The sequence below is a fragment of the Hyperolius riggenbachi genome, chromosome 3, assembly GCF_040937935.1.
Source record: "Hyperolius riggenbachi isolate aHypRig1 chromosome 3, aHypRig1.pri, whole genome shotgun sequence".
NCBI classification, from domain to species: domain Eukaryota; kingdom Metazoa; phylum Chordata; class Amphibia; order Anura; family Hyperoliidae; genus Hyperolius; species Hyperolius riggenbachi.
Genome location: NC_090648.1, coordinates 296,826,961 through 296,850,917, shown reverse-complemented (window position 1 = coordinate 296,850,917; position 23,957 = coordinate 296,826,961). Strand labels below are relative to the sequence as shown.

General features: G+C 39.6%; 1 protein-coding gene across 1 annotated transcript in view; it reads right to left on the bottom strand.

Annotated features, from left to right (window-relative positions):
* Positions 1-3,629: 3,629 nt before the first annotated feature.
* Positions 3,630-23,957, bottom strand: part of PDZRN4 (PDZ domain containing ring finger 4) — a 230,329-nt gene continuing 210,001 nt past the window's right edge. Inside the window, exons 5-8 of the mRNA XM_068272736.1 lie at positions 23,741-23,803; positions 20,258-20,359; positions 9,688-9,804; positions 3,630-5,286 (exon numbers count right to left, since the gene is read on the bottom strand). Of these exons, the coding sequence (XP_068128837.1) occupies positions 3,760-5,286; positions 9,688-9,804; positions 20,258-20,359; positions 23,741-23,803 (1,809 nt within the window). The 3' untranslated portion in view covers positions 3,630-3,759. The remainder of the gene's footprint in view (positions 5,287-9,687; positions 9,805-20,257; positions 20,360-23,740; positions 23,804-23,957) is intronic.

Sequence of the window (23,957 nt, the reverse complement as noted above, 5' to 3'; positions counted from 1 at the left end):
TTAAAAATGCTAGCAGGGGGAAAACCGCTTGGCTAATGAAAGTGAATGGGATGGTGCACACCAGAGCGGTTTGTTTTTTCCACAAACGCAAACTCGGGGGCTGCAGCATTTTTTAGATTTTTGAGGCGTTTCTGCCTCAATGTTAAAGTATAGGAAAGTGGAAAACAGCTCTGAAAAATGCTAGATCAGAGCGGTTTTCCAGGTGTTTTGTTAAAGAAGCTGTTCAGTAACAACTTTACTGTAACAAAATAAAAAATCTGCTACACAAAAACGCTCCAAAAACCGCTAGTCATGTTTAGAAAATCTCTCTATACATGCCTAGAATCGCTCTGAAATCTGCTTCAAAAACCTCTAGCGTTTTGCAGATCTGCTAGAGGTTTTTGGTTTGCACTGGGCCTTAGTGGCATACTTGTTTCGGGTGTGAGATTCAGACACAGCAGCATGGTTAATTAGGTAATAGTTAGACCAGGGGGTTATGCACAGTTTGGCACACACTAGGAAAATGGCCGAGTCTGCAAATATTTATATATGCACTTTTATATAATGGTGAGAACGGATTATATAATGGTGAGAACGGATGATGATTTTGTGGCCTTAGCTAAATATGTTAAAGCGGTATCGTCACCATAAAAATCAAATTTCAACAGCAACTGGTCTGTGTGTATTAAGTGATAAAGATGCTAATCCTGCATTCAAAACTTTCAAAACTTTTTCTGCTGTTATGATTTGGAGTTATCACATACTTAAGGAACACTGGCCCTTTAGTAGTCGTGCCAAAGAATTGCATGCTGGGGGTTCTTTTTATCTATAATCTATTCCTGTTCTTCCCTTTATTTCCCTGCCAGCTTCTTATCTGAAACCTAATCCCCTACTCACTTGTGTTTACAAGCGAGGCTGAGGCGACTCAGCGATTGGAGGAGACAAGAAAAAAAGTAAAGGGCAGAAATGACATCACGAGTTAGCCTTAACTGTGAGAAAAAGACATGGATCCCACCAGGAACAGAATTGTCGTAATTTACTATATAATATTCACTGAAATCAAAACGTGGACAGTATAATACATGTGTTATGTAAGTAGATCAAGTATTTATCTACTTATATATGTGTTTTTTTTCCCTGGCATAGTATGGCTGATCCTACTGCTTTAAAAGGTAAATGCAACTCCAACCTCTAGACAAAGTGCATTGTCTTATGAAGACACATTAAATGTGATATGTAATTTTATGTGTAAGAAATTTCTTCTATTGGTCAGATGTAATTTCAACCAGGCTTTGAACTAGATTACTCACAATGCCTAATGAAAACCCCATAAATTAGAGTTGCCTGACCCAACTAGTGAAGATTATTTGTATTCTGGGCATTCCCAAAGAAAAGAAGGTGTCACGAAGATTGCCTTTGAATTCCTGCTAGTGGCAGATTTTGTATGGACTTCCGCTGTTCTGTTCACCCGCAGGTCTCTCTCCTTACTGGGATCAATGCAGTTCCTTAGCTGACCTGGAGAGGGAAGTCTGTGAACTTTTGGAGCTGTTACCTTATCAATGTAAATCAAGCTCTTGCACGGGACAGAAGGGAAACATAGAGAAATGCACCCTGTATGGATTTAGAGAGTTTAGCATATTTAATTCCCCCTCATCTGTGTCTAATCACAAATTGTAATTTGATCTCCCCCCTGTGTCACATGACTGACACGGCTGAGATGGCAGATAAGCTCATTTGAAAGTACAGGGTGTTAACAATATGTCTGCTTCCATGATTAAGGAAGTTGAAACAGTGCAGATTTATTTTAGCATTTGTATCAGCTGTAACAAAGAAATGTTTTTCTTTAAAGGTTATTATGCTGTTGCGTATCTTTTAGAGCAGAGAGGCGTTCTGTGTTCCGCTTTATGGCTGTTTTTGCCGGACTTCGATACATCATTGTGCTAAGTACGCCTTGTGAATCTAGTCATTGATTCTTGTGCATTGTATCTTGTTCCTTGCTCCCTAGACCTGTTTCCTTGACTTTCTGCCTGCCTGGTTATTCTCTCATCTACTGTTTGTGCAGGCATTGGACTCTCTAGTTATGTCAAAATGTCTGTTTGATTATTTTCTTTCCTGCAGATTCTTTACCTTTGCCATTGTACATATATTATATGTGCATTGTTTTTGTATATATCTGCTTATTTAGTTAGATAATAAGGGTGGTATTCTGGAATTTGTGGTGCACCATGTATTCTGTTTGTATGATTGTACATATTTTGTAGTGTGTATGTGTCTAGCATTATTGTAAATAAACACATTTATTCACCTTTAAATCCATTGTGCAGACTTCAGTGTTTCCTTGCAAGTGCTCTTCAGCTACTGGATTGTCATGATAACGATATCTACATGAGCAGATCGTTGCATAAGGGCTTTTTCACTGTTCTTAATATTAGATGTGTACACTGTTTAATCAGAATATTAGCAGTACAGGACAGATGGCATACAGATGTTCTTTTATGTCTTCCTCTTGTGTGAATTAAGACCAATATTTAGTCCTTGCACAAACCAAGTTACCACTACAGTGAGTGTTACCATAACATGTCTACAGTTCAACATTTACAGCTTGTATGTAGAAGAAACCTCTTTACATTATGTGCTGGTCCTAGATAAATATATAGGGACGGAGAAGAAGAAAAAGTAACCAAAGTGGGAGAAGTCTTTCTAAAAGTACACCTACATGTACTTATATGAAAAAGTGTAGAAGTCCACATATTAGGCATGGGTTGACAAGATGTCTAGGCAACCACTAAGCAGACAAGAGGGGATTTTTTGCAAAGCAAGTGGTTTGGGCGCACATGGCTCAGCACTGAGCATCGACAATGTAAGGGTAATTCGGTGTCCCGGCCATCACTGGACCCTGAATTACATCTCTCTCTGAGTTTCTAGGACTCAGAGGGGGAATAGTATCTAACACCATCAGAAATTTGAGCAGCAGCAAGGTGAGCTGTCATTTGGCTCTCCCTGCACCCAACTCACCGGTAGTGTACTAATACATACGCAATTTTTGGATTAGGCTGTGTTCTCTGTATGCTATATTTCATTGTGTCAGCACATTAAAAATAAAGTACATACATCTGTTACAGTTTTCACACAGCCATTATTCATAATATGTAGTACTTTAATGAATAATCTGTTTCTATGAAGTAAATTATTACAATCAATATCAATAATGATGAAATAATTTATTTTTGCCTCCATCTCACAGTTATATCTAGCTACATGGCCAATGCCAATACACAGGGTGGCAATATTGCCCATTGACAACTGACTTGGACAAATACAGCTGTAAATCACATATTTCATGTACACCGTCTCATTCAAACACGTTTCCAGGGTATAAGATGAGATGTGGTACATTGCAAATTTTGTATGTAATTAAAATCAGGAGTATAAAACTGTTGGTTTTGGCATTTACTATAAGTTATTATGGTAGTAAAAAAAAGGAACCTAGAGAAATAAATAAAAAATTCAGTTTGTAATAGATACATCATAGTAAGAAAACAAATGGCTTTCTTTCAAGTTTTGCTTTTCAAAAGGAAAAAAAAAGGAAAAGGACATTCTCCACAAATAATTCAATTTTAACAAGTAAATAAGTTGTATGAAAAAGGAAATGTAAAATTGCCAAATAGATTTGCTTACAAAAGTGAAACTATAAACAGTCACAAAATATATAAAAATGCCACATTGAACGAGGCAATCAAACTCTACCTAAAAAGGTAGCCTACACCTTGGCAGTCCTACTCAAACAGTAGTGACTGATAAAAAGGCATTATGTACTTTGGCTCCATCAGGAGACCTTTCACCGTGTGTCATGAGTTCTTGGATTGTCATCCAGTTGTCCAAAATCTTTTTGTTCCGTTTTTTCATCATTTTTCTGTGACTTAGTTCAATTATGCTGATTTCTTTTTTGCTTTCACTGCCACTCTGTGGGCTTTCTTTAAGACACTCCAGTCTACTGCGCATCATGAACTCTCTACGTCTCCTCTGCTCCTTTGCTCTCATAAGGTGTTGTTTCCTTTCCTCTTTACTCCAGTAGCGTCCCATTTTCATCTCACTCATTGTATCATCATCCGTTGTCATACCACTCCTTTCTTCCTTGATTTTTAAGGCACGCTCTTTTAGAAGCTTGTCTCTTACTGGCCTTTTAGCGATATACCTTGTCCCATCACTTCTTATTTTTACTTTCCACTCCATTCTTGGCTCTGAAGACCGCTGTGACTCTTTACACATTGCTACTAGATTTAGCTGACTCTGTGCATATTCAACGGCAGTTTTCTGCTGAATGAGCTGCATGTAACTCTGATAATGCCTTGCATGGACCGGGACATTTCCATATCTATAGGATGAGCTGTGATATGGTGAAAGGTATGGGATTTCTTCTGTACATTGTCTCCTCTGATCCAAGAACTTACTGCATGCAAACACATTATCGTGGTATTCCGTATGAAGGTTTTGCTCACTGGTTAGAGATTTAGTTGGAGTGTTCTCAATGCTGCTTAAGCCAGATGATAAATGGTTTGTTACAATAGTGCTTCTGAGATTTTTCCGGTTTGTGATACTAATTATTCTTTGTAAAGAGCTGTCTGGGGATCTGTCTACAGTCAGTGGCGTGCTTCTACAGCTCTCCGCTGTGTTATAAGCACTAGAGCTGTCCTTATCAGATCGTTCTGTGTGTTCTCTGACGTTACCTGCTTTGCTTCTCTGCAAGTCTGTGCTGGTGTTATAATCACACAGTTCATCACTGTGAATTTCCCAAATATCACTAGTCTGCTTTCTGCCATTTTGGAGTCGGTGTGCTTGCATTATACTCTGGCACTCAAGTTCAATGCTCCTGAGCTCTTCATTCAAAAGCTGTAATTCGTGTTCCACACCACCGTGCTCCGCCGTGCTACATTCAATTGTGCTGCTGGAATAGTAGAGGTCATACTCTCCTCGGTTTCTGATTTGGCACTTCAGCTCTAAAAGTTGTCGGAACCTTTCACAGTCCTCTTCCTGACTGATAGCAGGATCGGAATCTATATATTCCCCAGAAACCAAACTATCATTAAACTGGAGTTCAATGCTTTCCAACGTATCCTGACTCTGCCTTGTATCTGGGGTTTTCTGCAGACATGTGAGTCTGTGCTCTTTGATTATATTTTCCATTTCCGAGCTCTCATCATGGTGCTGGCTTTCATCTGTACGTCCCACACCACTGTCTTTTTCATGGTTGTTGGACGATGAAGTTGCTGTGTCAGTTGTGCCATCTTCTTCTTCAGGCTTTTTTTGCTTAACAAAAGAAAAAAAAATACATTAACTTACTTTAGAGTATTGCAAAGCTTGGCAATTCTGACTAGAGCATAGAATTGTGCCTTAAAAGAAATACAAAATTAACAGTGTCACTAGTAGAAAAAAAAAGTGCTTACACAAGCCTTCCTTTTTCCTAAATAATGAAGAAAGACTATTTTCAGATGAATTGTTCTTTGTATAGATAAGGAAATGCAGAAAGCATTTACTGTACATAAGAGTTACTTTTCAGGACTCGTAGATAAGGGCCCTTTTGCCTTGCTTGATTTCTAAAAAAAAGAGCCATTTTTGCTCTAGCTGTGCATTGTTTATGAGCCCCATTGTATAGGAGTTTAAACTGATTTAAGTGGTCTCTTTAAATTCCCTGGCAATTAATTTCCCCAGGATTTATTTGTAAAGTGGTCCGATTGATTTCAAATAATTTTCAAGCTTTTTTTGTACTTACTTTTTTTTTTTAATATTGAATGCAATACAGGTTATTGAATTGTGACCCTGAATTTCAGTAGAGATAGCAAGGTATAGGTGCCCCCATGGCCGGATTTCTGGAAAGGTCACAAAGGCCATGGCCTAGGGCGTTAAAATCAGATAAGATAAGAAGGGCAGCATGACTTGGAGAGAGAAGAGGTCATATGTCAAAGTAAATCATCTCTTCTGGTCCCACAGCCAGGCAGCGCCCTGCTCTGCTGAATTCCAGAGTTCCCCAATCCCTGCTTCTCTCTCTCACATTTCCTGATGTGCTATAACAATCAGGATCAATCATAACTGTCACCATTCCTCTGTATGATAGACATACAGATGATGTGAGAAATGCCAGGGATTTACATTACAAAGCAGATAGAACTTAGTTACGCTGAGTTTTAATGCAGGCATTCCCAAACATCAGTGAGGTCTGCTAGTTTCTTCACCTCTTTTACAGCTTTGACACTGACCCAGCAGTTGTAAATTACTTTAACTAATCCTAATTTATGACTCTCTATTTTTTTTCCTAGCTAGCAGTGATCGCTTGTCTGATTCAGTTAACTCTTTCCTGGCTCATTTCTGTCCTTCATCTCCTACCATCTATGAGAACTGCTTGCTTCCCTTTCATTGCTAAACTGTGACTTTAAAGAACACCTGAGCTGTTACTACCTCTAAGCTAGCGTGTTTGGTTTGGAATCCTTCTGCTTTCCTGTAGCAGTAGAGCATTGTACCATCTTAGCCATCAGCGAAAGCAGAGTTTTGAATCAAGATGATACCATTTAATTGCTTAAAAGAAAAAGAGAAAGCTTTCTGCTAATAATCCTTCTTCATACTTTGTTGCTGTATACTGTCAATATGTTAGAGCACACCACCATATGTACGATCAGTATTTAAAAGAGATGCATAGATTTTTCAGCAAATATAAATAAATATCATTCAGATGCTTTAAAGTGGAGCTGGACTCTTGCACAGGACAGAAGGAAAACAGAGAAATGTACGTATGTTGAGAGCCTGTCTAATTCCCCCTCCTCTGTGTCTAATCACAAATTATAATTTATATCTACAATGTGTCACCTGACTGCCACAACATCTAAGTTCATTTGAAAGCAAAGGATGTTAGCAATATGTCTGCTTCCATAAAAGCAGGAAGTAGACACACTGCAGATTTATTGCAGGATTTGTATCAGCTGTAACAAAGAAATGTTTTTATTTAAAGGTTATGTTGTTGCATATCTTTTAGAGCAGAGAGGAAGTTTTGAGTTCAGGTCCACTATAATTACAACAGAGCATCCAAAGTGGGTCTTGACAGGATGTTTGCTACTTACCTGTTCTCTGTTTTGGAAGGGCTTCTCTCCATTGCACTGCCCTGCCACCTGTTTGTGGCTCCGACTGCAGCCAGTCGCACAGAGGACAAAGAAGCAGCGCATGCTCTGGGCACTCACGCTCCCTGTAATTTCTCGCTCCTGCCCATGGCCGGTACAGTGTTATGCATTCTTGACAAGTACCGGTCACACATCAGCGTCATTTCTCAAGTATGCATACCCAGAACACTATCGGCTGCTGTGCACATTCGGGCAGGAGCGCAAATTACAGGAATTATTTGTTGACTGGGGGGCAGAGAAGCACAACTGAAATTAGCCCATTCAAACCAGTGATCGCTAGTCAGAGTGTTGGACAAAATATTTTTTTTTGGGGGGGGGGGTGGCGGGCACTTGGTGACAGCAGGCCTAGGGCACTGGAAAGTACAAATCCGGCCCTGGGTGCCCCCAATATAGGTAGCCAGGTATAGGTGTACCCAGTATAGTTAGTCAGGTATAGGTGCCCCCAGTATAGTTAAGCAAGCTATAAGTACCCCAGTATAGGTAAGCTAGGTATAGGTGCCTCAGTATAGGTAGCCAGGCATAAGTGTCCCCAGTATAGGTAAGACAGCTATAGGTGCCCTAGTATAGGTAGCCAGGTATATGTGCCCCCAGTGTTAGTCAGGTATTGGTGCCTCAGTATAGGTTAGCCAACTATAGGTGTTCCCAGTATTGTTGCCAGATATAGGTGCCTAACGTTAGCCAGCTATAGGTGCCCCCAGTATAAATGCTCTCCTCCCCACCCCGCAGAGATCCCCCGGGTGCTGTGAGAAGAGCACTGAGCAGAGTATTACTCACCGTGCCTCTCTCTATCACTGATCGCACAGCCTCCGCTATGTACAGCTTTGGTCTACTGTCCACAGCACCAGGATGGGGTTTGATGACATCATCAAGCCACATCTCAGTGCTGTGGACAGTATACTGGAGCTGTATGGGTGGAGGATGTGCTCGTCCTTACCATCTGGAAGGGTAATGCATACACAACATATTGCATAAAAGTTGAAAGAAAAAGAACCCAAGTCCCTTTTCATAAAAGGGGATTGATTCACAAGGCAGGGTTCACATGGGCTTCTGGGGAACTCATTTATCTTCAGCAGAAAAGCATTTGTTATAAGTTCACCCTCCCCCCTCGGGGACATGGAAATGTCAAACATATGCTGGAACTTACAACCTAATCCAATCATGTAGTGTTCAAGACAATATGGGGGGATCTAGCGCTGTGTTTCCCTGAATAAGGCGGAAAGCCATTACCATTGTTTATTCCATTCATCTGAATGTACAGCGTTTGAACAACGAATGCTACAACTGCCGTGTTTAGTGACCATGTGAACTGGCCCTTAAACCAGAAGGTATTTGCAAATATTCAGCTTCACATGAGCAAAAAATTGCATCACTTTGCTATCGCTTCATGTCTCTGAAACATCAGGCATAAATCCAAGCCCCTGACTGGCATCATGCTGAGAGCCTATTATCAGAGTCTTATAGCCAATCTTGCAGCTGTTTTTGACTATGGTAGGATTGAAATATCCCCTGGGAAAAGGGAGCTTTACAGAGTTTCCTAATTTACTACACTGACCTGAAGTGATTCATTATGGAATTAACTTCTTTCCCACATGAAGCTAAATATTTGAAAGTAACTTGTTTTAGAAGGCAAAACCCCAGTATTGTTAACATAGGACTTTTTTGGATACATTTAGTCCTTTTTGACATACGACTACTTATTGATAAGCTGTCCAAAGGTCCAAACTTTAAGCAGCTTTCTTTCCTTTCCTCCTCCCTCCGTCATGGATGGGCAGGGCTGACTGAGATTCCCTCTGCAGCCACACCTCCCTAATGAATGACAACCTACCAACTGGCTGTCAGTTAATAGGAAGGTGTGTCTACTATTGGATTACAGTCAACTGCCCATGGATAGTCTTCTGTCAATGTGAGTGGTATGAGATCAAGCCAACTGTATGGGATGAAAGAATGGAGGAATTTGAGGGTGTTGCTGACTTCTGGTGAAGTACTGACAGCTCGTTGCTTGAACTATGTGTTTTGATATTGCAAAAACAAAGCCTTTCTACAATAAAATTTTAAATGCATATCTCTTACTACCACATATCTATGAAATGAAATTATTGAGAAATAAAAAATAAAGGGAATTAAAGCTTTGTTAACTAGGAAATATTAGTACTGCTTATTTCATAAAATGACCTGCCATGCAGTTCTGAACATATCCTAAAAAGCACTTATAAATCATTATTCCCATAGTGGGATCCACATTTACATTTGGACCCTCATTATGAGCCATGTAGATTATTTCAGCAGCAGCTTAAATACAGCAAGACAGACAGATCTGGTACAAATGAGAAAAAAATTACAAATCCACAGAATGCTCTGGGCAATATGTCAGTGGGAACTGATATAGCACTAGTAATATGCAAGTATAGCTGTTTTGTGAAAGGCATTTTTTTTAAAGTTAAACTTTCATCTTTCTGTAAAAAAAAGTCTTAATTAATAACATAGATGATACATTTGAAAGTTGAATAATTTGTATGCATACTGGGTATTCATCAACGAGTACCTGTTGTGCTGCATTAGCTGTGTACAACACTGCGTCATTATGTTGCTCCTCTAGCATTTGCATGTTTAACTCTTCCAAGAATTCGTTCCTTTCATCATCAAGCCACCCTTCATCCAGCTGTAAAGGAGACATGAGTACATCACATTAGCGCTAACACATGGTAATATGGCATGGGCCCTAATAGCAATGCCTGGCCACTTCCTTTCATCATAATAAGTCTTTTGAAACACAAGCTTTTTATACTTTACTTCGCTTCAAAATAAGACTGATAACATATTCATCTGCGGGGCCTTTCATCCAGCACATAAACAATGAGACTCATTTGTTGATAATGTGGGGATCTCGTAACACTTTGAAAGAAATGTAAGTATCAATAAACAGTTATAAACGTGTAAGTGTGCTGATGTTCTGCTGGTGTCAGCTCTACAACAGGGCAGGAAGTAGTTATAGGGGAGAAAAAATACTCCCATTCAGCGTTATTTTAAATCTTCACATCAAAGCTAAATGCGCTGGAAAATGATGAAATTATTTCAAATTCAATGCCAGGAATAAATTTGGCATGGGATCAGTGAATAATTCTCTACTGCCTTACACATCACGAAAATGCTCAAAACATGATGCCTCAGAGGTGAAAAATTACAGAGCTTTATGCCAATCTCTGGCATGAAAAAATAATGATTATTCACTAAGGCACATGTACAATTTGTGAGGGATGTTTTTGGACACTGACTGTGAAAATACAAAATGTGCATTCAAGATTATATCTCTTTTGTGCCTATTTTGGCCTGTTTTTCTGTTTATGGGGTTCTGGCGTGGGCTTTATGTCTGTGGTGATTAATGTGGAATACGTGATGCTATAGTTTTGTTGGCTTGACAAGGCTGCTCATTCTTTAGTCCAGATGACAATGAAGGAAAAGCATCAATGGCTGAAAAGCTTTCCTTTGCCAAAGCAAAAAATAAGAGTAGCATATTATATGTTTTGCACTGCAAGTACTTCATCATGTAGTACAAAACATAATTTGTTATTTTTTCTCTGGTAGACAAAGGTTTCATTGCTAGTGGCGTACATCCTCTTTATTGTGCTGTGTGTTGATAGTTTGGAAATGGGGAATCAATCAAGAAAAAAGGCATTAAGTACAATAGTAGTCAGTCTGGTTAGTGTACTGGGTAAGGGCTTTGCCTCGAATCTTGGCTCTTCCTGTTCAGTAAGCCTGCACCTATTCAGTAAGGAGTTCTTGGGGGAGACTCCCTAAGACTGCTACTGCCCATAGAGCGTGTCCTAGTGGCTGCAGCCCTGGTGCTTTGAATCCGCCAGGAGAAACATATGTATAAGGCCCGATTCACACTTGCGTTGAAGTGTCAAATGGATTCACCAGTCGATCTGATCTGTGTTCCTGTTGCCACTCAGCTGCTTCTGTTCCTCTGCTTCCATTTCGTTTCCCCACATTCCCCCCCCCCCCCCCCCCCAAACTCTCAACCCTAAAGTGTATTTTTCTATTTAGAATGATCAATTTCTTCACTAGTGTGAAGAAATGTTCCATTTTCTCTTTGCCCCCAATGCAGCGCTTCAGCTTCCGTTTCACCGGGCTCAGCGGTCCAGAAAAATTCAGTGGACGGATTTGAACAAATCCATAGGTTGCCATTGGATCCGTTCCCATCCGTTCCCTTCCGATCCGGGAACGGACCGTTTTTAAACGCATGAACCAGGCCTAAATGTTCTGTGTCTTGTCTGCTGTGAAAAGAAAGTCACCACTTGCAAGGACATTGTTTGCCTATTCTTCCTGCTTCCAAGTAGGGATATTCTGGCCAATTTGGTGCCCCAGGCAAGGCTTTTCTTCTTCAAACCTTCCCAACCTTAGTCTACATTAATTAGTTTTGCATCCACCAGTATCAAATTGTAAGGCTATATACAGAAATTATATGGTTTCCCAAAACATGTCTAAAAAGGTTTCACAGATACAACTAGGCCAGGCACATAACACTAGTCCAAATTTACTGGGCCCATAGAGCAAACCTTTCCAATAATTGCTATGAAGGGAGGTAACCACTTTTAAAAAATATACTGTTTATTTAAAGCTTAGGTGTTTGCAGGTTGGAATATTATCCAGGAAATCCAGAAGAGTTGCAACAGTCAAAAGAGGCCAAATCTAAAACAGTTACAGGTTAATTTGCAGGGTAATAGAGCACTAACCATATAATTGTTATGCTATTCATGCCTCATTTGTTGTGCAAATCAGCAGTGCCCATTTAGGTGTTACAATTACCGCCCATTACTTTTTCTAATTGTGCTAACAGTTGTGTAAATAGTTGCCCTATAAATCATAGTGTGCTAAAAGAAGCCCTGTGGTGCCCCCTTCTGCAGGTGTCACTCCAGGTATTTGCCTGGCTTTCTTTGCCTAAAAACAGCTCCCCCCCTTCCAAACAAGTGTCTTTTATGTGGAATTGTGAAGTTTGGGTTTGGGTTCTGCACAGACATGTCACAGATTATGAAGATGCTGTTTCAAAAATATCTAAAATACATACAGTACTACGGATTTTGACCATGTAATGCTGTGATTACATGATAAAGCTGGACAGCCATGCTTCTCTTTTCTTTTTCAAGATCAGCTAAGCAGATGTCAAAATAAGAAAATCTGGAAACCTGATGTGTTAGGAATATAGGAGCTCCAATCTTTATTATATCCTATCTATTATAGTTTCAGTTCCCTTGCTAACATTTTGGATCCAACACCAAAAATGTCTGGGTCACAAACCTGTAGCCACTATGTGGCTTTTACTAGTATTTTTTTATTATTATTATTTAGTATTTATATAGCGCTGACATCTTCTGCAACACTGTACAGAATATATTGTCTAGTCACTTAACTGTCTCTCAGAGGGGCTTCAAATCTAATCCCTACTACAGTCATATGTCTATGTATATATCATGTAGTGTATGTATCGTAGTCTAGGGCCAATTTAGGAGGGAGCCAATTAACTTATCTGTATGTTTTTGGGATGTGGGAGAAAACTGGAGTGCCCAAAGGAAACCCACGCAGACATGAACCAGGAACCCTGAACTGCAAAGCGAGAGTGCTAACCACTACACCACCGTGCAGCCCTCCCATTAAAGATTTTACACGCGACTACAATCTGACCTGTATTGTTTTTGCTACATTTGAAAACACATGGTCATTCCTGCCTGACTCCCTTAACAGAGGAGTCCTCAGAGTACAGGAACCGAACTGCACTACTGCAGTTTCACAAGTATATTTGTGTTAAGAGAATTTTATTTTACAAACCATTTACATCTTTTTTTTTTAGGTTTACATTTCTGAACGGTTTTAGTTTATCAAAAACACCACACAGTAAAATATCTTGATTTTATAGGCATCAGTTAATACAAATAACTCATCATTTGTTATCGGTGAGCACACAAGACAATTACATACCGTATATTCCGGCGTATAAGACGACTGGGTGTATAAGACGACCCCCCAACTTTTTCAGTTAAAATATAGAGTTTGTGATATACTCACCGTATAAGACTACCCCTCTTCCAACGCACACCAAATAAATAAAAAAAAAATCATATACTGGTGCTGTACTGTATGTGGTACCCAGTATATAACAGTATATAGTCAATTGACTGGTTGGATTGGTCAGCTCTCCCTCTCCCTAAGTGGATTGGTCAGCTCTCCTTGTCTACCTGTTTCTCTGAGCGGTATGGAAGAATAGATCGCGCTGTGCCTATAAAATGCACCTCTTTCACCTTTCTGGCCCACCCTTGTATCCTATTTACCTCCTTCTCTGCCTCTCAGATCTCGCACATGTGCACCTGCGCCGCTTCACTACAGTGCGCAACAGCAAGATCTGAGAGGCAGTAACAGGATAGGGGGTATCACCCAGCATCAATGATACCCGGCGTATAAGACGACCCCCAACTTTTCAGAAGATTTTCAAGGGTTAAAAAGTAGTCTTATACGCAGGAATATACAGTAGTTACATAGTTATTTTGGTTGAAAAAAGACATACGTCCATATTATTTATATATATATAGCGCTGACATCTTCCACAGCACTTTGCACAAGAAAGTAATAAAGAAATCACATACCACTGTCTACATACACTATTTTTGGTAATTGGTACATTTATCAACATAGGTCTTATCAGCATGACTGTAATTTAAATAGTTAATCAAATTAAATGTTATGGTCTTTATCTGCATCTGCTTAGTTATTAATACTGAATGCGCTGAGGTTGACATTATCTGTATTGATTATCTAATTGACAATACATATTATGTCCATCAAGGACAAGTGTTTGGCAATAAACTGTGAGCAGATTATAGAATAAACATATTTGTAAGTGAGTATCTGAATTAGAGGAGATCATCATTTTAATTGCTTATTTTTAACATCATTGTACTAAAACACTGTGAAAGTACAGCTCATAGGCTAGGTCCACACTAGTCCGTGACAGATCCGATCTGTTTTAAATAGATCTGGTTTGGTAATTTATTTATTTTTCCTCCGTTTTAAACTTTTTATGTATGTTTGGAACATATGTTGCCCCCCTTCCTCACCAGGGTCCCCAGTACCCGCTCCCCTCCAGCTATTCGTGCAAAATTAATTAAAAAAGTATGCGGCGAGCGAAGATGTTTACCTTCCTCTCTTGCGTTCCACCGCTCACCGCTTGACTTCTTACAATGTCGTCCTCTATACTTCGGAGGGTGGCATTGCAGGAAGTGACGCGGTGAGCGGAGGAAGTGGAGAGAAGGTAAGCTCCCCACTCGCCGCATACTTTACATTTTAACTAATTTTGCACAAATAGCTGGAGGGGGAGCTAGGGGCCTCTGGTGAGGGAGGTGGGAACACCCCCGGCCTGCCGACTGCTGTCACCCCCGTCCTGGCTGCTTCCCCTTCCATCATGGTAGCCCCCTCCCCACCCACAGGTTGTGACACAGAAACAAATCCGTTTCTGTGTCCAAAATTGCCTGTGTAGAGGGGGATCCATTTTTCTATTGCCTGCTACTACCCCTCCATGTATCCGGATCCATGTGCGGTTCGGGAAAACGCTGCAAATCCTGACCGTCGTTCAGGTTTTTAAAACGGATCTGCTGAACGCAGACGGATCCATTTTTTGGTTCGGTGAAGACGGCTGCTATTTTTAACATTGCTATCTGTGGCTCCAGTTTTGATCCGGGCTGAAAAACAAAGCCATGGATACGTTTTTAGAGCAAATGTGAACAGGCCCTACAGTATTTACGTAAGAATATATTTTCATCTAAAAACGCTTGAATGTAGTTTATAAAAACTGACTATAGATGGTGGAGGAGAAAATATGTAGTTTCACAATGAAATAAGGTCTGGTTTCAACAAATTGTTTGCAATATAGCGGAACAAGCTAAGTAAGCAATGTTGGGGTCCTGGATTGAGTTTCCAGTAATGACAATGTCTGTCTTCAGCATTTATAGGATTTCCCTGTGTCTGCAGTGTTTTCCCCCACAAGGCACATACAAGTGTGTATAATAACATTAGACTGAAGGCTCCCTCTAGGTCACGGTTCTCTGTAAAGCTCTCTGCTGCCATATACGAAGTGCTATAAAAAGCATAAACACTAGGGATTGTTGTGGAATTATTTTTATTGTAATGAATTACATTTTTCTTTCACTGTTTCTTTAGGAACACACACTTTTCCATAAGGGTTTTACATTTGGAAAAAATATACATCAGATAAAGCCAAGTTAACAAGCTTTATGGCATATTAATGTGGAGTTATGTAAATAGTGTTAGTGATACAGTGCCTAAACCCCAGCTATTGTGTATTTTATGGCTGATGTCAGCTGTTTTTAAGTGACCCAGAGTCATTTATAAGTATCAAAATAAAGGACAACTGAAGCAAGTAGGTTATGGAGGCAGCCATATTTATTTCCTTTTAATCAATACCATTTGCCTGGCTGTCTTGTTGATCCTTTGCCTCTAATACTTTTAGTCATAGTCATAGACCCTGAAAAATTATGCCGCAGATCAGGTGTTTCTGACATTATTGTCAGATCTGACAACATTAGCTCCATGCTTGTTTCTGGTTTTATTCAGACACTCCTGCAGCCAAAATAGATCAGCAGGGCTGCCAGTCAACTGATATTGTTTAAAAGAAAACAATATGGCAGCCTCCGCATTCTTCTCACTCTAGTTCTCCTTTAAAGCAAACCTGTGTTCAAGTCCTGCAACGTAAAGCAAACTTGTGAAAACAATTTACCATGTTAGGATTACTCCATGTGTGTTACTTATCTTACAGTACCTTAAAGTAAACCAGAGGCAGAGGTAACAAGTTCTATTTTATTTACCTGGGACTTCTTTCAGACCTCCATAGCCTTTCAGGTCCCTCGGTTTCCACCCAATCTACGCCATTGAGCCATTGTAACCCTCCAAAAGCTCACCAATTGGACCAGTGTTGGGCTACTGCCTATGCATGGCCCAGACTGGGTGCCTCATTGATTGCACTCCTATGCTATGCAGTCCCTATCCTATGCACTTCCATTCTGCACATGTGCAGTAATCTCCCAGCCTTAAGTGTGCAATTGGAGAGCTACGCTGTTAGGGCCATGGGAAGCAGCAGATTTGGGCGCATGAGACAAGTGGACAAAAAGGGCGCCCCATTCACTCCCATTATAAATATCATTTAATGGGCGCCGAACAGGGAAAAAAGGGCGCCGGAGATTATTAACGTTTTACAAACGGCGCCCGGAGATTTTTAATGTTTTATAACTGTGCTTGTGATGATTTACTTTTAGAAATTGAGCCCGTGACGAATAACGTTTATAAAAATACTAAACATATTTATCCTATTTAATTAAAACTTTATTTAACATTTTAACCCTTACTGTTTGTAAAATATTATTATTCACAAAATAAAGCGATCAGTACGTAACGTAAATTGCAATATATTTTTTACAATCACTATTTGTAAAACATTTCTAAAACATTATTATCCACCCAAAAAAATTATTTAAATTTTTGTATTTAAATTTTTTATTTATTAATGTTTGTAACACATTATTATCCATAGGGGGTCTTAGGTTTAGGCACCACCAGGGGGGTCTTAGGTTTAGGCATCACCAGGGGGGTCTTAGGTTTAGGCATCACCAGGGGGTCTAGAGTTTAGGGATAGGTACAGGGAGGGCTTTGGGGTGGTAAGTTTTAGGCACCACCAGGGGGGTCTTAGGTTTAGGTACCACCAGGGGGTCTTAGGTTTAGGCACCACCAGGGGGGGTCTTAGGTTTAGGCACCACCAGGGGGGTCTTAGGTTTAGGCACCACCAGGGGGGGTCTTAGGTTTAGGCACCACCAGGGGGGTCTTAAGTTTAGGCACCACCAGGGGGTCTAGGGGTTAGGGATAGGTACAGGGAGGGTTCTGTGTGAGAGTAGGGTTAGGTATAGTTTTAGTACAATTTTAATAATACTAATCAACAGTTATTATGAATGTACTTATATTAATATCATTGTTATAAACAATATTTTTACATTTTATTATAATAATAAACGATAAATCAAGATTATTCATAACAATATATAATTATAATGTTTCAACAAATAATAATGTTTTTTTAAACAAACGTAATTAGAAGTTTCACTTTAGAAACAGGGAAAATTAACGTTTTAATAATTGCCAATTTCATACACATTATTTAATGATTTATAAATTCTTAAAACACTATTTGTAAACGAAATTCTACACAATATTTTTATAAACGATAATACTGCTTATCGTTTACACCACGCGCCCTTTTTTCCCCGACGCCCTTTTTTGATGTACGCAGGGCCATGCACCTGCTGTAGCCAACAACTGGTCCAGTTGCCGAGCTTTTGGAGGGGCACAGCGGATCTGGAGGAAACTGAGGGACATGCAAGGATTTAAGGGCTGGAAAAATTCCCAGATAAGTAAAATAGAATGTTTTCCCTTGCCTCAGGTACACTTTAATTTACTTTTTTTTGTGTATGGAGAGAGATCTTGGCCTGAGATTTGGTTCTAGGCAACAATAGAGATGGACACCAGGGAGGGGAAGGTACAGACTTCTACATATGACAAGCAGTTGTGAGGAACACTAAGAGATGTAGCCCTGCTTATTTCCTTTTTTTTTTTTTTTTTTACATTTGGTAGGGCTTTGCATACTCCATTTCACATACTTTAAGGCTGGTTTCTCACAGTGGGACATTAAAGTCCCATGTTACAGCAGCCAGCAACGCAGCCTAACTCACAGCACTGTAAAATCAATGTGCTGTTCACAGTGCACACATTGCGTTACATAGTAACGCAGCACGTTTAAACAAAGTGCTGTATGCTGTACGTTATACTGGGTTAAGCCTCTTAGACTCTTTGCACATGCTCAGTAATGTTGGAGGAGGAGGTCTCCTCTCCTCCTCTGTGGCCAGCCACATGGCTAATTAATATTCATTGCACTGTGGTGACTCGGTGGGACTGTAGTGTTGTCCGGGTCAAGAACGAATCGTTCATTTGATCCGGATCTTTTTTGTGAGTCGAATCATCCAGAACATCACAATGAAAAATTCGGTTCACAGTGGATGTCTTGTCTGGAAGAAACAGGAACATACAGTATGTACAGTGCAGGGAAAGTCCTGTCCTGCTAGTCATTTCACCCAGTCTGCTTCCCTAGTAAAATTACATAGTTACATAGTTACATAGTTATTTTGGTTGAAAAAAGACATACGTCCATCGAGTTCAACCAGTATAAAGTACAACACCAGCCTGCTCCCTCACATATCCCTGTTGATCCAGAGGAAGACAAAAAAACCCTTACAAGGCATGGTCCAATTAGCCCCTAAAGGGAAAAATTCCTTCCCGATTCCAGATGGCAATCAGATAAAATCCCTGGATCAACATCATTAGGCATTACCTAGTAATTGTAGCCATGGATGTCTTCGAACGCAAGGAAAGCATCTAAGCCCCCTTTAAATGCAGGTATAGAGTTTGCCATAACGACTTCCTGTGGCAATGCATTCCACATTTTAATCACTCTTACTGTAAAGAATCCTTTCCTAAATAAATGGCTAAAACGTTTTTCCTCCATGCGCAGATCATGTCCTCTAGTCCTTAGAGAAGGCCTAGGGACAAAAAGCTCATCCGCCAAGCTATTATATTGCCCTCTGATGTATTTATACATGTTAATTAGATCCCCTCTAAGGCGTCTTTTCTCTAGACTAAATAAACCCAGTATATCTAACCTTTATTGATAAGTGAGACCTTCCATCCCACGTATCAATTTTGTTGCTCGTCTCTGCACCTGCTCTAAAACTGTAATATCTTTTTTGTAATGTGGTGCCCAGAACTGAATTCCATATTCCAGATGTGGCCTTACTAGAGAGTTAAACAGGGGCAATATTATGCTAGCATCTCGAGTTTTTATTTCCCTTTTAATGCATCCCAAAATTTTGTTAGCTTTAGCTACAGCGGCTTGGCATTGAGTACGATTATTTAACTTGTTGTCAATGAGTACTCCTAAGTCCTTCTCCAAGTTTGATGTCCCCAACTGTATCCCATTTATTTTGTATGGTGCTAGACCATTAGTACGTCCAAAATGCATGACTTTACATTTGTCAACATTGAATTTCATCTGCCATGTATGTGCCCATATAGCCATCCTATACAGATCCTGTTGCAATATGACACTATCTTCCTGAGAGTTGATGATTCTGCACAATTTTGTATCTTCTGCAAAAATAGCAACATTGCTCACTACTGCATCTACTAGCTACCATGCGTTGCATTAGGGGCACGTTATGCGACCATAACGTCCCCTAAAATGCAACGTCTTGGTGGGAAACCAGCCTAAAAAAGGATTTTTACTTTTTATGAAAAAGTCAGTTTTATGAAAAAAAAACACTAGGCTTATGGAAAACAATCATAAAAGGAAATCGGGTGCTTTCCATTACTGTATACCAGATAAGTATGAAAGATACTACTGTAAATAGTAGCATAGAGATTGAAAACATGTTTATAGTTGATTGCTGCTTAAAATGTTCTTTACTTTGAGCATTCATTTTAATAGCTAGCCTACTTATGCCTTTTATTCTTTTTAAGATTGAGACATGTTCATTTTAAAAGGCTTAACATAAACTAGTGGGCACATTTTAAGATTCGTTTATTTCAATGATGCAGGGTTACTCTTATTATTTTGCCACAACACACATCACAACTTTCATCTTTGTTTTTAGAATTACTCCAAACCGTTCAGAAGGGAAAATCCAAGCACAGAGATCAGCATTTTTTCAACCTCTGTAGATCAGACATGTTTTGCTTTTAGATGTTACCGACCTCCTTCCTATTTGTACTGTGACTTATGTCTTTTATACTTACTGCTATTCTGCTTTATTCTGAACAAACCATTAAAATGATTTGATACATTGCTGCTACTGCAGCAACTGTTATTTCTACTAAACAATGAATTTTCAAACAATAAAAGAACGTGAGAACAACAGCACCCAGACAAGAAGGTCAACACAAAGTAAGTAATCATTTTTACAAAAAACTTCCGAGCTTGCTTTATTGTATTTAATCATCTCTGTACTAACCGGTATGTCGGGCCTTGCCACCAACAGGATAATTTTCCTACATTCGTCGCTGGAAAGCAAAGCAATGGCTTCTTCTCTGTTTTGGATATCCTGGCCATTAATCTGCAATAAACAAATGAAACTTGCAAATTAGCCACTATTTTCTCAGAGTAGCATGCAATCAAAGTGCAAATATCTGTTCATTTGTGCCAGGCGTATGGATAGCAAGAACCAAGCTGTGGGCTCATTGTCAGACCTCAGTGGTAAATACCTTTACTCAATTATGCGCTTACCATAAGAACAGTATTGATCGGTGAAGGATGGTGAACATCAGAGGAAGCAGTTATGTTCATAAATGTCCAAGCAGTGCCCTAGTAACATACATCTAGCAACACAATTAACCAGGGCCTGACAGCTGACGTTCATCTTTCTCTGTTCAGAGTAATGGAAGTGTCACTCTGAGATAATAGTGCTGGTGGAAGGAAGGATGGCAGTGCTACAGCTAAAATCAGTCATACCGCGGGCTTGCATGGAGCCAATTAGAGAGCTACACAACTATCTCTCATGGGGCAATGCTTAAAAGACAATTGTGATTGTAATTTAGCTTTATCATTCTGAAATCCTGTAAAAGCAACTAAATGTATGCAAAGCAAAGCAGGCGTTCTAAACACACAATTAATTTCCTAAATATAATACAATGTATTTATATATTTTTTCTTCTTAAGGGTTGGGATATGCAAGACCCATTAATTACACAGGAGTAATTGGGCGGTTTTACTGACAACTTGCCTTTGTGCAAATTATTACATAGTATGAAATTAATTTTACCCATTAAATATCTTCATTATTTTATTATGTTTTCTCCAGAGTGAATGTAAGAAATATGAATATTTCTTTGATTGCGGAAGAGCTGGTTGGGCCTCCTGTATACATGCATCACATGACCTCAAACATCTCTATCATGGTTCATGACCAAAGAGGTCTGTAGATTAAACATGACCATGATAAACTAGTGGGGTCTCTCTAGCAAATAGAAAGAGGCCCAATTATAATAATGAATATCCCAGGAGTGTAGCTAAAAAACAGCCTCTGTGGGAAAATAGAATGCAGTAGAAGCACATTTTTTCATAATTACAACTAATATCATGTAAGGCCAATTAATTTCAGCAGCTCTTCTGACAGCCAGGTCTGGTTAACTACAAACTTAAATAGGATGTAACATGACTCTAATCATTCTGTGAATACTGCAGAGTGATGCACACCTACATACTGTATGTGTACACATACAAACACACTCACACAGAGAGACAGACATACATACACACACACACACACACACACACACACACACACACACACACACACACACACACACACACACACACATCCATAGTCACTCATGCACACATACAATTTGCTTATGATGATTTTCACACGTGGTAGAAAACCTGTGTGTCTGTACAATAGATGTGGTGGAGTTGTAGTTGTAGTGGAACTTTGCTTTCACATTCCGATGGCGCTTTACACACCACTCGAATGGGAGCAATTATTATCAGGCTATGTGTATGCATGTGTGTAAGTGTGTGGGGGTTAATTAGTGGCCTGGCCTGCAGAGTGGATGGGGTAAATTATCGGCTTGCGTGGTGTGTGGTTTTGATTGGCATTATAACTGCTTAACTGGGAGCAGTAGTGTACATTGTAGCTAAACTCTGGTCTTTTAGGTAAAGGAAGGGGGGGGGGGGTAGAGTTTGGCCTATATAGGGGGAGATTAGTGTTAGGAGTAAGTGGAGAGAGGTAGTGTTAAGAGCAAATGGAGACAGAGGGGCTTAAAGAGAGACTGAAGTCTCTCAAAATTCAGGTTTTTATTTTAAAAATCTCTGTAATATCAATGCCCTAACTAAAATGCTGCATCCCCGTGGCTGCACACTAACTAAATCCCCCCAAACTCCCTGGGGCACGTTGTGGGGAGCTCTTCCGTGAAGAGACAGAGCTTTGGGCTGTAGCTCTGCCTCTGCATGGGTCCATCAGCACAGATCGCCGGCTCTCCCCACCCCTCTAAGTCTTCTTTCACTGAGAGGGGCGGGGGAGAGGCAGAGATATGCGTGGATTGACGCGCATGGAGGCAGAGCTACAGCACAAAGCTCTTCCTCCCTGGGCAGCAAAATCCATGACCAAGAAAGTCATGGATTTTTGCTGGGGAGTTTGGAGTGATTTAGTTAGTGTTCAGCCAAGGGGATGCAGTGTTTTAGTTAGGGCATTGATGTTAAAGAGATTTTTAAAATAAAAACCTGAATTTTATGAGACTTCAGAGTCTCTTTAATTTGAGAATTCAATTACAGAGGGTGATAGGAGAATATTGGTATAATTATTGATTTACTGATATTCTACTATCAATATAAACCAGCGCCCATTTCTCCAAGCGTCCCTATTAAACGTACAACTTTGGACATACCTGAAATTAAGGGTTTGAGACCTAGATTGGATCCTATATAAGCTTAACATGCTTTGTTATGTGTTGCATTTTTCCTAATTATAGCTTATCTTATTGCCCTGAGTTTAAAATGCTTTACAGATCAGATTAAGTCTGAATGACTATAATAAATAGTAAAGTAGTATATGAGTAAAAATAAAATGAGTAAAAATAAAATGATACACACTTGCAAATGAATTACACTTTCAGGTGCAAGTAATATGCTGTTCAAATGCAACCGTCATGTTGTTTAATACAAATGTCAATGTACGCAAGTCCTTATAATGCCTAGTAAAGAGCTTTAAGGGAATTTCCTAGAACAAAGACTTGCAGAGTTATAGACTGCAATCTGATTATGCTGGGAATACACAATGAGTTTATTCAGCAGATTTACCATCTGATCATTTTTGCGATAGTTTTTCTGATCAATTTGCTTTCACTTCTATGAGAAAATCGATCAGAAAAATGATTGAAATCAGATCGGATCTGTCAGAAATGATCTATCGAGTCATCTATCTGCCCAAAAACTCATGGTGTATTCCCAGCATTAGAGGGCACTTTGTAGGCTCATCCTCCAACAGCCTGAATGGCCTAATGATGGCGGAAAAACAGCAGTGCTGCTATAAGTGTTCTGTTTAAGGGTGCACAACTTACCGGTACTAGCTGAAACAGAATATTTAGCAGCAGAAGAATGAAAAGTAAGCATTTGGCAGTCTGATAATTAGCTATTGCATAGCATACTTAGATCTGACGTTAATGGTTGGCTTTAGGAATAGACGCACATAGCCTGGTTCCTGCAACTGTCTGATACTTCCAAATTGCAGCATCTTTGGGAAGCAGGACCATATATGGTAGTTTTCCCTAAGAACTAACGAGGACAACCCAGGACAATTGGATATGCTTTGTATTTCAGACAGGGATTTTCCACCTTATCTTAAATAAAAGCCCTGCAGAGTTAAACTTTCTTCATTACATACCGTATCAGTTACATCAACCTAAATTTCTCAGTTGTTAAATAGCCTTTGTATACTGACCTGCAAAATCCTGTCTCCTTCTCGAATGCGACCATCTTTCGCTGCTATGCTGTTTGGATCAACCTAAATGGAAATTAATATTAAAGGAAGATTAGTTTAGTTTCCCAAGCACATTTAAAAACACAAATATGAAAGTTTTTTTCTTCTTTACAGCCAATTAAATATTCAGGATTTTCTGCTTCTGCAATAAGACTGGTCAGACAGGTATTCACAAGGA